Genomic DNA, 16,336 nt, shown 5'->3' with positions numbered 1-16,336 from the left:
TTTATTCACCCATGTCAGGTTCGAGTATTTACCTTTTCTGTGGGCCAGCATAACTATGATGTCACACCCTTACAGTGGATTGCGTGCACCAATAAAGGTGAGTTCAGCTTCATATACTGTAGACTACAAAAGGATTCAGTCCATGGTATTAAAAACTGTTTTGAGATGATAAGATAAGATGATGAGAGGATGTATTCTGTGGATCACTTGATAAAAAAAGGTAATGATAAATAAAAATATTTGTAGTTTTACTACTTTTTTGTTTTTTGTGGCTTCATGCCGAGAAAAAGCACTGAAATGTGTGCAATGTTTGGCTAGATGAACTTGCACTATGTCTTTGAGGATCTAGCAAAAAGCATATAATAGGGCATCAAAAGAGGGTTCTGATGACACTCTGGGTCAACCATGGGTCAAGCATTCAAAGCAGCTGACATGCAGGGAGGTTAGAGTGGGTGGAGATGAAAATCAGGGGTCATTTGTGACTGACAACAGCAAGAGTGAAAGGAAAGCTTTATAAGATGGTGGTGAGGCTTGCTGTGGCACAAACACAAATACAGGAGGCCGAGCTAGAGGTGTCAGACTTGAAGATGCTGAGATTGTCATCGTAATTGCCCGGGTGGGACAGAATTAGAAATGATGACATCAGAGGGACAACTCGGGGTGAACAATTTGGAGATGAAGTTAGAGAGACAAGGCTATGATGGTTTGGACATGTGCAGAGGAGGAATAGTGGCTATGCTGGACAAAGTTAAATATGGATCTGCCAGGCAGGAGGAATAGTGGACGACTGATGACAGTTCATGGATGAAGTGATGAAGGACACGCAGAGGGTTGGTGTGACAGAAGAGAATGCTAGGGATAGGGTGAGATGGAGGCAAATGATCCTCAGTGGTCATCCTTAAAGGGAACAGCTGCATGAAGAAGTTTTTACTCATTGTTATGAGTTGAATAAGAAATCCTAAACATCAATATCTGTAAGAATGGGAATAAATAAGAATAGAACCAATAAATAACCGAGCATAATGTAAAACACACTGATCCTGTTAGAGGACTTGACTTTAAGGAGGTGCTGGTACTCACAGAGAGGTCGCTACCACAGTTTTGTTTGTGTAGATATTTTAAGGCCCAACAGTTACTCACTGACACTGAAAACCTCTTTGGCGAGAACGTGGGGGAATGTGGTGCATTTGCCAACGCCTTGAAAAATTCATGCCCGCCGAGTGATATTTTGACCCAAGAGAAAAAGCCTTGTCAGTGTCCTCCTGGTTTGCTAGTTTTGACTGAATAATTGATGGTTTTATAAAATAGATCAGCTGAGCAACACATGTTATATTTTGTTAGCCGTTAAACGTTGTGAGCTAAACTCTCTGCGTCTCACTGCTTTGACCTTCAAACCTTCATTACAAATTCTTTAAGAATCTAGGAAATCCCTTTGCAAAGTTTGCAAAGACAATAAATATGTCAGGCTGTGTCTTCAGGAAGACAACCAGAATATTTAAAAATGCACCATACATTTTTTTATGTGTTTGGAATTATGAAAAAGACAAGCATATGGACGTGGGATCATTTGAAACAATGAATGTTAAGGATGAGGACTGAACAGTCTCAGTCCTCATCCCATCAAGAGATCAGTCATTGGAGATTTTAGACTTCCAGCTGATTGAATGGTCTTGACTGAATTTCATGAATATAGAAACCTCTGTGTTAAAGCTCAGTAGTTTTCTTCTTTAAGCTCTTTAAGCTTCCTACCTGTGGGATTTTAAAGGCTGAGTCACTGGTCTAGTATCATCCAGTCAAATCTAGAATATTTATGAGCACCACTCCAGTGTTGTTGATTTTTTTTTTTTTTTGAAAGAACCGCTCACACATCTCCAATCTCGCTCTCTCTCTCTCTCGCTCTCTCTCTCTCGCTGGTTGTCTTTTTTTCTTCGCCGCTTGCCAGGTTACTATTTCGAGATCCGTTCCATCTGCGCTATAAGGATTAACACCCAGGTGGGTTTGTCTAGTGCCTCTAATACAGATGATGCCTGTTTGCTCATTCTCTTTGTGGCACTCGCTCGTCCTATAGAAACATCTATGCTCATTTGTTTGCTCAGCCTTCTCCCAGAAGCCTGATGTTGTCGGTTGTTTTCAAGCTGCGGCCTGTCACGTATCTCTGTGTTTTGTCAGGAGTACCTTGACGTGCTGGGACGCCCCATGGTTCTGGCAGGCAGCGAAGCCAAGCAGGTTCAGTGGACCAATGTGTATCAGGATGCTCTGGTGAGACGGCATGAGCTCATCAAATATACCTAATCCATTAAATACACAATAAGCTCATATAATTTCTAATAAATGTTTTGGGACTTTATCTTTGCACTCTGCAGGGTCTTGGCATGGTAGTAACTGGGACTTTGCCTGTTTTTAATCTCACCATGGACGGAAACTCACAGGTAACAAAACAGGATAATTATATTTGAGCTTAGGTGGATGAGATGGTTTTGCGAGTTACTTATTTTCTTCCTTTTGTCTTAGTGAACAAATACAGACTTTAACTCTAGTGTGTAATATCACTTATTATTTACAATTACTAATGTTTGTATGGCAAAAACAAATATTAGTGTGATCAGGATGCTTCTATACTTACTAATATATTACATGTGATTGAAGCAGTCTGTATAGAAAGGACACGTTTACATATGGGTGAGGTGACTTTCTGCTGCTAAAGTTTTCTAATTGGCTGCTGCTTCCAGCTTCATCAGGAAAAGCAAATAAGCACATCATTTAAAGTGTGACAACTAGTTTGAATAGAAACAATATATAAACAATTTATTTAAATGACTAAATGTACGGCTGCTGTTTTGTCTTTTTCACAAGAATCAGCTGATTTTAGGTGTCATGGGAGTCGACGTGCATCTTGATGAGATAAAGCGACTCACACCGCGGTACAATGTATGTGCATAAGTCACATTTTTCTTATTTATAAGCTGAGATGGACGAAGAAGACCAGCTCTTCACTGCTATTCCTTCTTTTTCTGTGGTTGTCACAGCTCGGGGCCAACGGATACATATTTGCCATCGATCCAAACGGATACCTGCTCCTTCATCCTAATCTCCAGCCAAAGGTGATTCAAATCTATTTCATTTGGTAAAATGCTTTATTTATTCTGTGGGGAGCTGCTTTAAGAAGAAGAAAGTTGGAGGATGGGGCAGTTTTAGGTTTGGGTTTTAAGCATCAGTGATGATGATGATGAATAATTAATAATATAAGGCTATGTGTTAATATCGCGTTCTCTCTCAACTCCTCTCAGCTTGTGAATCTGCCAGAACCTGTGACGCTGGACTTCCTGGACGCAGAGTTGGAGGACAGCAATAAAGAAGAGGTGAGGAACAAGTAGAGCTGTTTTGTTGATGCATGCTCAATCATCCAGGTAAGTAAATCCCCAAAAGTAATCCTGTTCATCTGGATGTAGCGTTTCTGTTGTTGAATTCTTTGTTGTTCAAACTTAGTAATTGTGTGAACAACATGTTTCCTCCTCAGGAGAATCTGCCCAGCAGGATAAATTGTCTGTGTAGGTCATTGAAAGTCGATGAGAACATATCTGTGGCCGATTTAAAAAAAAACTTTGCTCTGTGTTTCCATCGTGTAGATCCGCCGACAGATGATCGATGGAAGACCAGGTGAAATGCAGATCAAAACTCTGGTACTGTCGATTGACGAGGCAAGTCACTTCTCTTTCTGAATGTCTGCACGCATTTCCTCTTTAGTTTGGACTGCAGCAGTTATGAGGAGTTTAACACATGTCATGATGACTCATACTCATAAATTTACAGTGCTGTGTGGTGGGTCCATGAACAAACTGCTTACACAGTTTTTTTTTAATCACTTTATTTGAAAAAATAGACCTAGAACTGTAACCAACAACAGTGTTTTTATTTAGAGCAAAAATCCAGCTTAAATGTGTCCGACTCTTTTTTTATCCTTGCAAGCAACCAAAACTGTTTTTGGTCTATAAGTTCCTATTATGAGGTTGATTATTTACGGCTGATTATCCAGTAGGAGGTTTTTGTACCAACCTGGGCTCTTGCTTCTCTTAAATGCCTGCTGATGTCTCAGTGCTGTTTCCTTTATGTTTATCTGTATGTGCATTTGATTTATTTATTTATTAGTTATGGGGGCTCTATCTGACAGTTGGGTATATTTCTGTGTTGTATGGGGCATGGGGATGTTTTATCTCTTTTTTTTGCCTTTTTGTTCTTTATGTAAACGCTGTATGTTAAAGATAAGCTGCTTAGCCTATACAATCACATCATATTACCATTCCTGCATGCTGAAATAAGCGGCTGAAGTCTTGCATTGTCTTTAATTCACAGGTTTTTAAAATAATAAAATAGTTTTAGGTTATATAAGGTCCAAATCTTATTTAATAAAAAATTAGGTATATTTGAGCAAATTTCATACTCTATCTGCAGAAACTGCTGACAGTCTGGTGATCTAAGTTAATCAAATTCTTAAAGGAGCTTGTTATGTGGACTTGGACTGTGTGTAGAAACATAAACGTGAACATTAATTTTACAATGTACAACCCAGGCAGGGCTGCAGTAGTCTGACGAATAGCAAACACAGTTTTTGAAAGTTAAAAATGCTTAAACTTTGATCACTGTACTTTATTAGCTTTGCCTCTTATGTTTATTGAAATTCTTTACCTCTGCAGCGCTACATCGATGAGGTCTACAGGGGTTACACCTGGACTCCTATCAATGGAACAGACTACAGGTGAGCGGATAGAGAGTCATGAATCATGAATAAAAACCAACCAGCTGTGGCCCAGTGAGGCCTGCAGGCACAGATTGATTCACTCCAAGACCCACCATCTTTTTGTATCCCCCATTCATACTGGAATCCTGTCGGGATGCTGCCACCTGCAGTCTCGGTCTAGTATTACCATCCTACAATGAGTACTACATCAAGGCAGATCTGAGCGATGTGATGCTGCAGCTCCAGTGTGAGTACATGGAGGCAGGGTGTTCAGGTTTACATCCAAGGAAACCAGAAGCATTTCACACTCTCTCTTCTTTCGTGTTACAGATATGCAGTCTTTGCTGCCCAGCTCCTTTGAATCATCAGGGCACGTGTTTCTAGCTCCAAGGTGACTATCTTCATCTGTCATGATTTCATTCTTCAGTAAAAGGAAGGTGCTTATTTATGCTGCCGTGTCCGCAGGGAATACTGCAAGCGTCTGCAGCTTTCTGACAACAACACCCAGTTCTTGCAGAACTTTCTGTCTCTCATGCTTGACCTCTCCCCTGAATCTGATGAGTGTGAGTGCGTTAACAGAATGAAAATATCTCACTGCTGTAGACACACCGATAAGATATTCACCACATTTTTTTAAAATATTTTGCAGGTGACCATGGCCTGATCCACAACCTGATTTTTGATTCTAGGATCATCGGGCAGCTTGCTTCTCGTGTATGGAAGAACAAGGACCTCAATTCGTAAGTTTGGTTCTATTGTTGTTGTTGTTTTTTGTGTAAACTACTATAGTGCAAAACTAGAGCTGAAGAAGTAACAAATGTTACAGGTATGGCTTCCTAGCTGTATTTGCATCCACAGACGGAGGAATAACACGAGTTTTTCCCAACATGTGAGTGATAAAAGTAATTACTTATTCAAGCTCCTACAACTTTCCACTTGAAAACTTTTGATGACTTGTGTTCACGTGTTTTTGTAGAGCTGCCGAGTTGTGGGATGAGGACCCTGAACCCTTCAATTCAAATTTCTACAGACGGAGCCTCGACAACAAAGGCTACATGTTCAGATCTACACTCAGATCCTGTGAGTAACTAAGCAGCCAGACTTCACTGACTCAAAGGAGACGCTGATGTAAACGTTACTAAAACAATAGTTTGTCTGGTAATCATGAGCTTGGCATCAGCTGATATTTCAAGCTTATATTTTGTTATGTTTCATACTATTTTAAATAATTAAAATAGTGAGCATTACACATGCTGGTAAGCACGTTTTGTTACATTTGAGCAGAGACAGGCTCCCGCAGTTCCCTAACTTTGTGCAAAGCTAATATAAGTTGCTTCTCTGCTTCAACTTTGATGTTTATTTCGAGCCGCCTGCCACTGAATTAGGTTTTAAAAAACATTTTTAAGGAAATCACTCAAATGGAAACTCTCTCAGGTGTCATTACTTGATTCCTTTACCTATACTTTGATCGTGTTTCATAGAACGTTTATGCAACATCTTAATCCCAAGATCTTGGCTCATTTCAGCCAATTGTCTTATTTTCATGTCCGTGTATTTCCACCAGCTTTGGATGACCCCATTGCAGCAGAAAATGGGACGAGTGAAATTGTGGTTAGTTCAGCTGTGGAGGTTAATTTAGCAGGAAAACTGCTCAGACCTGCAGGTAAGATTTTTATCTGGTCTGTTATACATATGAAATTGGGGTTTTTGGTTTGTTGTGATTCCTGTTCTCGTCCCGTTCTCCTTTTACTCTGATCCTGTGGATGTCGTCCTGCAGTGGTTGGTGGGAAGCTGGACTTGGAAGCTTGGGTGGATAAGTTCAAAATCCTGGCCAGCAACATGTCAGACGGCCGGCAGGGGTCACACAAGGTACAGATTCTGAGTCTAAATCACCTGTTAAAAGCAAATTCACCTAAACAAAAATCTCACATGGTCTCATTTTGTTAAGCAGTGTGGACCTCTGAGAAGTTGCGAGATGGATTGCGAGATGGACACAAATGTAAGCACTTTTCTTTATTTCACTCTCTCGCTGCGCCGCAGCAGGACAGTGCCATCAGTTTAATGACCAATCTAAGGTCCCTCAGTGGTGATTAACTTGATGAAACTGTGATTAATAGACTGGCCTTTTATTTCACGTCATTCACAGTTTGTAGCCCAGAAGAAAACTGTTGTTGCTGCTTGTTTCTCTTTCAGACAACTCACAGAAAAAAGGAATTCTTATAAATGTGTCCAGCGTGATTAACATAATCCACACTGCTGCATGTAAATGGTTATGAGGGTGATTAAAGCTCATAAGCGCTCACTCATGAGTTGTTGTCATAAATGTAACCTTTTTTTTTTAAAGCTACAATATTTTTTCTTCTTCTCTTTTGGGAATCAGCCTGTAACTTCAACTGCTGTCAGCTGAATGCTTGACAGTTCTTGTCACAGCCCCCAAGCCTTAAGGAGACCTTCACACATGATTTAAAATGCAAATGACTGCAATCACAAATGCTTCTACCATATTATTTAATACATTTCAATATTGTCCAGAATATAATAACACATATTACATCTTTTATTGATTTTTAACTGTCTGTTTTCGCTCTAGTAAGATCAAACTTTGTCTTTCTTCCTGTGTTCTGCTGCACCCACACTGTCTTCTGCAGGAACTCGGCTGCTATCTCATTGATGATGGTGGGTTCCTGGTTATGTCCAATCAGGCAGATCACTTCCAAAAGGTATGTCTATGTGCTGTAATGTGTCTACCCTTTATGATGCATGTCATCCATAGCAGGGGTATCAAACATAAGACATAAGACTCGGCACACCAAAGACTCCGATGCAGCCCAGTGGAAAATGAGGATTTAGGTAGAAAATGTAAATTTGGGATTTTCGTAAGTTTTAGAGTAAGTTTTAAAGACCTCATACTGCAAGTGATGATAAAACGTCTGGGCAATGAGCTACTGGGACTTTTCCTGTAACAAACCAATCATTGCCAGGATTTTAAATTATGAAGGAAATCTATGTAAAACTAATTCCTGTGAAACAGGAAGCTCAGTGGTTTCCAGGGACTTCTTTCCACTTTAGTGAGGAGCAGCAGTGCATTTGTCATAGACACAGCATACACACCTGATCAAACTGCAGTCCTCTTGCTCTATAGATGTGAAAAGTCTCTGCTTGATTTGTGCAATAATCATCTATTTCTTTCAGTATATAAAATAAACCTATAGTATGGTCGCAGGAAAATAACAATTTATATTTTAAATCACCTTTAGTATTTCTTGGAGCAGACGTTTTCTACTTGCATCACCAGTTTATCTCTTTCCCTACACCTACTCATTGGATCTTTTTATGCCTTGTATCACCAAATAAAGTAATCATCGTGTATAGTATAGTATGTACGGAGAGGCCTAGCTGTAGTCTTTGTTGCTCTGGATATTTTATCCTGTAGCAGTTTCAGACTCAGACATATATGGATGAATTTGAGGGGTTCATCAATCAAAAAAAGAAGAGGAACTTTGGCACTATGAAATATAAAGTGATTTGGGATTTTTTTTAAATCTGTGAATCATGCAAAGCTTCTATAATTTTGAGCTCAGTGTTGAGCCATTATTCTCACGTTTTTATTGCTCCCTGTAACTGTCTTATTGTCCTTCTTTTTAAAAAAAATCTCAGATTGGTCTTTTCTTTGGCGATGTGGACGCTCCCCTGATGTATGCCCTCTACAACAATTCGATCTTCACTCGACGGCAGTCTTTCCAGTACCAGTCTGCATGTGAGCCGGTCAGCAGCAGCCACACCGGCGCAGCACCGAGAGGTGTTTTTGTGGTAAGAGACAACATCAGGCCGTCAAACTCTGAATGATTAGACAGTCTGAGACGTTTGCCTTCATTTCTTAATTTTCTCTGTCTCTCCAGCCGTCCATTGCTGATGTTTTGAGCTTGGCATGGTGGACATCAACAATGGCATGGTGAGACTTTATTTGCAGCAAATCAGATGAAATCTACTTCACTTTATGTCTTTTTAAAACAGTCTTTGCTGTGTACATGAAAGTGATTTTATATTTTTTGTGTTCGACAGCTCCTGCACGGTTATTTTGAGCTGTTTATATATAGCTCTGAGTTTACTGTTATTGAACGATGTTTTCTTTCTTTAATGTCTTTTTCAGGTCTGTGTTTCAGCAGCTTCTTTATGGACTGGCCTATAACAGCTGGCTCTATCAAGGTGACATGCATGTGAACTGATGTATTCCTTATTGTTTTATATGGTACACAGTAAGAAAGGAAACACACATTGGATGAATAGTAAACTTTCAGGAATTTCACTGTATTCTTACTTTGTTATTTTCCCGTCATCATTAAGTAAGTGTTCGACTGCAACTAAATAATGTCATTATGTTATAAGCTGATTTTGAACATGCTTTTGTTTCTTTAGCTGATGTCCTCATCGAAGGCTTTGAGACTAAAGAAAGCAGCTGTGTGACCATCCAAAGCCAGTTCTACTTCACAAACACCACAAACTCCTACAATATGCTGCAGGACTGTGGAAACTGCTCCAGGTGAGTTTTCTACAGAATCAGCAAAATCAGCTTGCAGTGTTTATGAGCTCGCAGCCCTGTGCTGTCCATATGGAGCTGGCTAAATACTTGTCACTGTCTCCTACAGACTGTTCCATGCAAAGAGGATCGAAAACACAAACCTGCTTTTTGTGGTCGCCGAGAAACTGCTCTGCCAGTCGTGTGAGATTGAGACACTGACCCAGGTCAGAACAGAGTGTATCCTTTCTGCTGTCGAACACTTCTGACATTTTCATTTTTGTAGAGGTAGAAGATATGTTTTTATGTTTGCTGTTACCGCCATAACCAACAACCAACAGTTCAGGAGGAAAATCCGTGTGAAGTATTGAACAATACACGATATCGTAAAGGCCCGACTTCCTGCTTTGACTACAGTGCCTTAGTAAGTGCCTGTGCTGTTATTATTCAAAGGAATCATTTTGTGTCTTAGTCCTGAGCGTGTGATAGGAAATTCTGAGAAAAAAAATATTTGTAACGTCACACAAACAATAATTATCAAGAATAACCAATTAAACTACTATCCAGTGGCAACTATTTGAAAAAATACAGAGACCTGCTACTAAGGAGGTATATTAGATAGTGATTAAAGTTGAAAATTCAGCAGTAAGCAAAACAATGTGTGGCTCTTCCATTCAGTTGCTTTTGCATAGTAAGTGAACTAATGTCCTAATATCCTATCCTAATGTCCTAAACTAAAGTCCTAATGCTCCCACAACCGTTGGCTAAGGCTAAAACAAATTATTTTTGTAAAACTGAATATTAGGGTTTGACACCCCTGAAAAACATACTGTGGTGTTGTTCCATTGCATGGTCAGGATTAAGACACATTTTCTTACTGTAAGACTCCAGGGTCATTAGTTGTGGAGAACAAAAGGATTCACTTTTTACTCTCTTTGCAGGAAAACACGTCAGAGTGTGGACGAGGTCATTCCCTGCAGTCCTCCATAGGAGTCCTCCTCTTCATTCAGCTCACTCTGCCTCTCTTTCATCTCTCACACATGCAAACGCTCTGACATTTTTGATCTCTGTAGGTTAAGGCTCGGATCTACTGAAGAGTAGATCAAACAGCAGCTGTAAAATTCTTCTTTTCTGAACTACAAACAGCTCACAGAGAACAGTGCTTTGAAAGAAACCCCTGGATCAGCTCATAGTGTCTTTTGCCTTATTGCTAATGCATTTCTTGGTGTTTCGGGGCTTGAGTGCAAAACATATGATTATAATGCGTTGCGTGTGCATGCTATTTAAACTGAGACAGCATCTTTACATTTTTATTTATTTATTGCATAAAGGCTTAGCCACGGCAAAAAGTCAGGGAGACGACCAAAGCCACCCAGCAGTAGAAGATTGTTGATCACGTTTGTTTGACTGTGTTTCACTGTCTAGAATCTAATGTGGCAGCAGAACAGTGTATCATATTATTACATTACTCCCTGAACTTCCAAGATGTGGTTAAACACAGTTACTTCATGATTTAGCTTTTTCACATAGGGCCACCTAGGTTTCTATAGCTTTTTTTTTGCTTAATAAATGCAATTATAATTTATAAAGTGCATCTGTATTTACTTGGGTTATCTTTGAGAAAGGACTCAGGAAAGGAGGAAAAACCTTTTTACAGCACTGTACAGTTTATGCTAGCTCGTAGCCTTCGTCCTCCCGGCCTTTGCAAGTGTAGAGCTGTGTATATATATATATCTGTATATAAAATCCATGGGATACCTTTGAGATGCATGGTATATTTTGAATTCTAGTAAAGTACAAGAAACCTAACACTGTATTTACAGGTAGTGTAAAATACGTAATTATTACTTTCTACCACTGAACGTACGAGGCTGTACGCACCATCACCTTTTATTCTGAGGAGCTCTGAGTGGCTTAACAGACGAGTAACAGTTAAATAAGGACAGTACCAAGAGTTTTTAGAGCTTTCAGTACTTAACGTTACTGATCAGCTGAATATATTAAAATGTATATGACTTTTCAACCATACAGTGTCACAGTGTTGTTAACGGTTCAGATAAAGGGCAAACTAAGATATTTAATGGCGTATAGATGGAGATCAATCACTGCCTTGAAAATTTTAATGAAAAAGCTGAATCTGCTGCTGGGTGACTTGAAGACTCCCACCTGTAGGCTGCTCAGATGTTATTTGTGGCACCCATGCTGTTGTTGGCTTGAAATGAATCCCTTGCACCTGTTTGTATTTGCTCGTTCGGTCCCAGCAGATGTCTTTGCACATACAGATCAGGAGGCGCTGCACTTACAACTGTTTTTCACACGACGGTAGATCTGGGCCTTCAACCCACATTCACTTCAGTGTCTTTTGATCCAGTTCTGATCTTTGCCGAGCCAGTTTTAGTACTAAAAATTGGGTCATGCATGACAGGACCCCAAAAGACTTCTCTGTCAAGTATCCTTGCCCTCTAATGTCATTAGATTTAGGCACACGTCTGACAGGATTTAGATAAAAATATCATTTTTTCCCATAAGATATTTTTTTCAAAACTAAACGAGAACAGAGATGTGAAAAGCCAGCGTGACACATCAACAAAGAAGCATCTGTGTGGTTTGCTTGTTTGACTGAATCGTTAAAGCTGAGGTTTGCTTTTTTTCTCCGAACGCCTCCACAGATGCTCGGTATGATCTTGAAGTGCTTCCAGTCAAGTAAGATGTCGTCAGATGATGTGAAATGAAACAACACAAACTAAATTGTCAAACAGTAACTGACTTTGTGAGCTATTAGTGCATCCTTTGTGGACTCCAATATTTAAGTGCTGTGATCATCGGATACTTGCAGTGTAACGTGCAGTGTTAACAGCGTAGTCTATTAGCACAAGCCTCGCAGAAGTCAGCATATTGCCAACATGTTTTTAAACATACACGTCAGTTAGTTGATTGATAGGAAGTCCTTTGTCCCTTTTTCTTGTATTGCCAATGTTTGTCAAGTCTGAATTTATGCACTTATATATGCTTCTGTATGGGGAATGTAGCTTCTGAAAAACTTTCAGTGTTATGAATATGTTCTTCTGCGCTTTCTGACCTTCTGTCGAGATACCCCTGACGTGTCGCTGATCACTGAATGACTTACTGCGGCAGAACATTTCGGTGTTATCATGCACTAAGATTTTTGACAACAATAGCAAGAAATGTAGCAGTTTTGTAATTTTGACAGGTGTTTATTACACTAAAGATGTTTGGAATCATTTCTTGCATTAGATTAGATAAAAAAAAGAGAAATTTCCTACTTCAGATTAAATCTAATATCTATCAACATATTTGTTGTTCTTAAGTCGACTCTCAGTGTGTGCGCACAGGAGATTTCAAGTTTGTTTTGCTGCATAGTTGGCTTTCAAATTAGTTTTGATGTCAAAATCTGTACTCTTGTTACACTCAGATCAAAGGTAACTTCATAGAAAAGCACCCCCCCCCCCTCTCCTCCCTTCAGCAGATGAATGAGGAAGCAACTTTCAGCTGTCAAACACTGCACAGTCACACTCTGCTTAGTGAAGCTCTAACATCCCCCGGGTAGCACCAGTAGAAAGAACATATTTTGATTTCTTTTGAAGAAAGTGAAAGACAGGAGCCTAAAACTGGTGCTACGTGTGATTCATGAGCGCTCGCTGCATGCATGATTAAATGAAGAAATCCGTTTTTCCGCAGTGATTCATTCTTGTACGTCTTTTTCTGTAATCATTTGATCTGGTTGCAGAGTTAAGGGGTATTTTTTAAAAATGTGTTTTGTTTTTTTAAAATAATATTTGTAAAAATGCATTTTCTCTCTTCGTCTGCCTGGTGTTCCACCCCGCAGTGCCTTGTTGCACTCGTCATTTTAGATGTCAGGAACATTCGCATCGTAGATGCGGAGATTCACCGTGCAGGCCATGTGAAAGACGCACTTGAATTTCAAGGGTTGCCGTGGTTCAGCTTTGAGAGGACTTTCTGGTCAGGGAATGTGAAAAAAACAAAAATATGCTCCCATAGAACTTTTAAAGGAAAATATTTTTAAAGGAGCGCAGTCGTGAAAGTGCACAACAGAAGAGTCGGCCTCCTTTCCTGCCTTCTCATGGACACGTTTGTCAAATCTACACCAACAAACTGGGCCGCCCTTCTGGCCTGTGTCATCTGATCTCCATACTGTGGTCCAGCCGGGCACAGACACTGTCCATATACATGGATTTCTACTTTGTCCCATCTGCACCACACTATATTCTATATTTGATGCCTGTTGGAAACTTTTCAGTTGTGACTGACTGAAATGAGTGAATGTTAATGTACAGTATACCTACTGTTGTGCATCTCTGCTGTACCCAAGCATGGTGGGGACCTGGAGAAGCAGATTCAAGCTCAACATTGGTTGAAAACCTCAAAAAAAATTAAATAAAAAAAAATGCTGCTTTCAAAAGAAGACCCAAAACAGGAAACAGCTGTTCCTCTGAGACCTGCAGTATTTCCTTTAGGTCATTTTGCGTCTTTGAAACAACACTGTTGTACTTTGAGGAAAGAACTTTTGTGGAACTCTTTGTACCCTACAGTACAATATATTCCTGCTGTTGAGATCAGTGTTGTAGTTTCGTTTTAAATTTACTGGTATTTATTTGCATGATATTTTGAATTTGTACATAGTCTGATGGATATTTTACATTCCTGTCTGCATCTGGATCTTCAGCTCTGTCGGGGACGGTGGTGCGATTGTGCCCCAATGTGGATATTTTGGGTAAAGTGGAGGTCGCTGAGCTCTTTGCTGCCTGTAAAGGAACGAAGCTGAAAGTTTGACTTCAGTGAAGCCTACAGTGACTTAGCGTTTGTAGTTTAAGCCTTTTGCAGGAAGTTAAAGCACAGAGCAGTTAAGATTTATGAGCAGCATACTGCCTGGTTGAACTTTATTTGTTTATTCAGCAAAAACTGATGTAAAAACACTGGAAGTGACTCGTGCATTTAACGGCAGTGGCATGTGTGGGGATGCCCCTTTATTATTAGGCTTTGTTTATGAAATATGTTTAAGTGTTATTTGTTTATTTCAATGTAAATTTATTTGTTCATTCGTTTGTTTATTTGAACATCGTGAATGATATTTGCGTTGATCAGAAAGGAAGTGAATATGTTTGGAGGTTGCGCGGGCACAAGGTGCAGTTTACAAGACGAAGAGCGAAATAGGACAAAGTTATCGTTATATCCCGTACGTCTGTGTCCTTTAATTTGTCAAACAAGAAGAATGTCCATGTTTTTTGCTGTAACTTTGCTTTTCATTTTGCCGACGTTGTTGTTTACTTGGGACAGTTTTCTCTCTTTGTGCCAGTCTCCTGCGCCACCTCATTTTTGTACAGACAACGTGAAGCAGTCAGCAGAAGACGAAGGCTTAACTTTGTAAAGATTTTGTCAGCCACATTACAAAATGGATATTTAAATGTTTATATCTTTGGTGATTAAATGCTATTGATATTTTTCACTTCAGCTCTGATTGGTACTTTTTCTTCGCTCATTTGTTATTTTCGTTGGGTGACCCTCACACTTCAGCACACTATTATAATGCAAAGATTTACACACTGCAGCTCTTTATAATCCCTTATCAAGGAGATGTGCAAAAAGTTACAAAATGTTACTAAAATGAACAAAGTGATTTGTAAATTATTTAAATCTTGGTGCAAAAACAACATATTAACAGCTGAAATTGGCAAGCATGATTTTGATTGCAACAAGTTAAAAACATGGGACAGGGAAGTCCCATCTCATACATTTCATTTTATAATACCTGCACCACCTAATAGAGATGTATTACATATGACAGGGTATCAATGGGCCTTTCATTGATGTGTAAGTTACCCATGTTATGCGCCCTAATGCCCCTACCTCATCTTTTTAGAGACATGTCGCTGGTATCAAATTTCAAAATGACAGATATAATTAGAAATAGAAAAAAGTGGAACAAACAAAGCAAAATACACCCGCTTGCATAGGTTTAAAAGGTCCTCACCAGGTTGTACAATAATTAAATTACACCTCAGATAAATAATAAATAAATAATGACACAATGTCACTGATTATTTAAACAAAGCTAATCAAAAATGATTAAGCAGCGTGTAAAAATCAAAGTTGAACCCAGTTCAGTAGCAGAAACCTGAAGTCACGATTTTCTTTATGACTTTTTAATCAGTCTCTCACATCATTGTGCAGGACTTTTGCCCCATTCCTCTTTCCACTCCTCTATGTTTAAGTACACTGAGGTTCATTTCTGCACAGCTCACTGTAGAGTGATGGACTTGGGCTTATAAGCCTTTCTGGACTGATAGACAGCAACAGCTGCTCCTTTAAGATCACTGCTTTTCTCCTATTGTGTTAACACAACAGCTGGTCTAGATGGTTATTTTCTTTTTATTACAATTACTGCTGCTTACCCTCTTGATTCTTACAGAAGCAGCAAGACTTTAAATTTGTATTTTGGCTTAGATTTGTTAATATTCACATAGTATAATATGTTGTGTGTTATTCATCCAAGGTTGTATTTAAATCATTTTAGACTCTAGTAAGCAACAGATGATTTTTTTTATGACATCCAAAAAACAACAACAAAAAACAACCTTGAATTGAAATTGGTGTACTGATTTTCTATTTTCTTTTTCACGGTCTTCTGTGGATTCAGGCACTGTGTACTCTTTTTAGACCGTGGTGATGCTGCTGTATAATAACTTCAGTTGAGCCACTGAGCGGTTCCTCTGTTATCTGATGCAGAAAAAGTTCTGTCAGCTGTTTAGGATCGCATCAATAATTTTGAGGGGACTGATGAGAACCAGAAAAGTAATCCAAGAGTTAAGCTGCTTGGAAACTAATCATGGTGATTTTTTCTAACTTCATTTAGAGAGGATATCAAACAGTAGGCTGAGATCTGTCGCTGACACTAAAACCTCCGGATAGAGGTTGTTGATGCTTCTATGATTCAGTAAATCAGCCGTCCTACCCAGCAACTCTTACTAGTCTTGTTTGGAAAAGTGATACCTTCCATCCACCTGGCATTGTGCCTTGTTATGTGGCTTAAGGAGAAATACACCATC

At 39.3% G+C, this 16,336-nt stretch overlaps 1 protein-coding gene across 2 annotated transcripts in view; it reads left to right on the top strand.

Moving 5' to 3' along the window:
* cacna2d2b (calcium channel, voltage-dependent, alpha 2/delta subunit 2b) overlaps positions 1 to 14,227 on the top strand; it is a 43,395-nt gene extending 29,168 nt beyond the window's left edge. For both annotated transcript variants that reach the window (XM_082532440.1, XM_082532441.1), the window contains exons 13-38: positions 19 to 97; positions 1,943 to 1,992; positions 2,170 to 2,259; positions 2,364 to 2,429; positions 2,854 to 2,928; positions 3,027 to 3,101; positions 3,288 to 3,359; positions 3,627 to 3,698; positions 4,692 to 4,753; positions 4,906 to 4,982; positions 5,066 to 5,126; positions 5,201 to 5,298; positions 5,385 to 5,475; positions 5,562 to 5,624; positions 5,712 to 5,815; positions 6,300 to 6,398; positions 6,513 to 6,604; positions 6,687 to 6,734; positions 7,384 to 7,455; positions 8,393 to 8,545; positions 8,635 to 8,687; positions 8,886 to 8,941; positions 9,152 to 9,275; positions 9,382 to 9,491; positions 9,593 to 9,675; positions 10,193 to 14,227. In XM_082532440.1, the coding sequence (XP_082388566.1) occupies positions 19 to 97; positions 1,943 to 1,992; positions 2,170 to 2,259; positions 2,364 to 2,429; positions 2,854 to 2,928; positions 3,027 to 3,101; positions 3,288 to 3,359; positions 3,627 to 3,698; positions 4,692 to 4,753; positions 4,906 to 4,982; positions 5,066 to 5,126; positions 5,201 to 5,298; positions 5,385 to 5,475; positions 5,562 to 5,624; positions 5,712 to 5,815; positions 6,300 to 6,398; positions 6,513 to 6,604; positions 6,687 to 6,734; positions 7,384 to 7,455; positions 8,393 to 8,545; positions 8,635 to 8,687; positions 8,886 to 8,941; positions 9,152 to 9,275; positions 9,382 to 9,491; positions 9,593 to 9,675; positions 10,193 to 10,306 (2,139 nt within the window). In that variant the 3' untranslated portion in view covers positions 10,307 to 14,227. The remainder of the gene's footprint in view (positions 1 to 18; positions 98 to 1,942; positions 1,993 to 2,169; positions 2,260 to 2,363; positions 2,430 to 2,853; positions 2,929 to 3,026; positions 3,102 to 3,287; positions 3,360 to 3,626; positions 3,699 to 4,691; positions 4,754 to 4,905; positions 4,983 to 5,065; positions 5,127 to 5,200; positions 5,299 to 5,384; positions 5,476 to 5,561; positions 5,625 to 5,711; positions 5,816 to 6,299; positions 6,399 to 6,512; positions 6,605 to 6,686; positions 6,735 to 7,383; positions 7,456 to 8,392; positions 8,546 to 8,634; positions 8,688 to 8,885; positions 8,942 to 9,151; positions 9,276 to 9,381; positions 9,492 to 9,592; positions 9,676 to 10,192) is intronic.
* Positions 14,228 to 16,336: the final 2,109 nt, after the last annotated feature.

This window comes from Aulonocara stuartgranti (assembly GCF_965226115.1).
Source record: "Aulonocara stuartgranti genome assembly, chromosome: 5".
NCBI classification, from domain to species: Eukaryota; Metazoa; Chordata; class Actinopteri; order Cichliformes; family Cichlidae; genus Aulonocara; species Aulonocara stuartgranti.
This window is presented reverse-complemented; position numbering and strand designations above follow the sequence as displayed.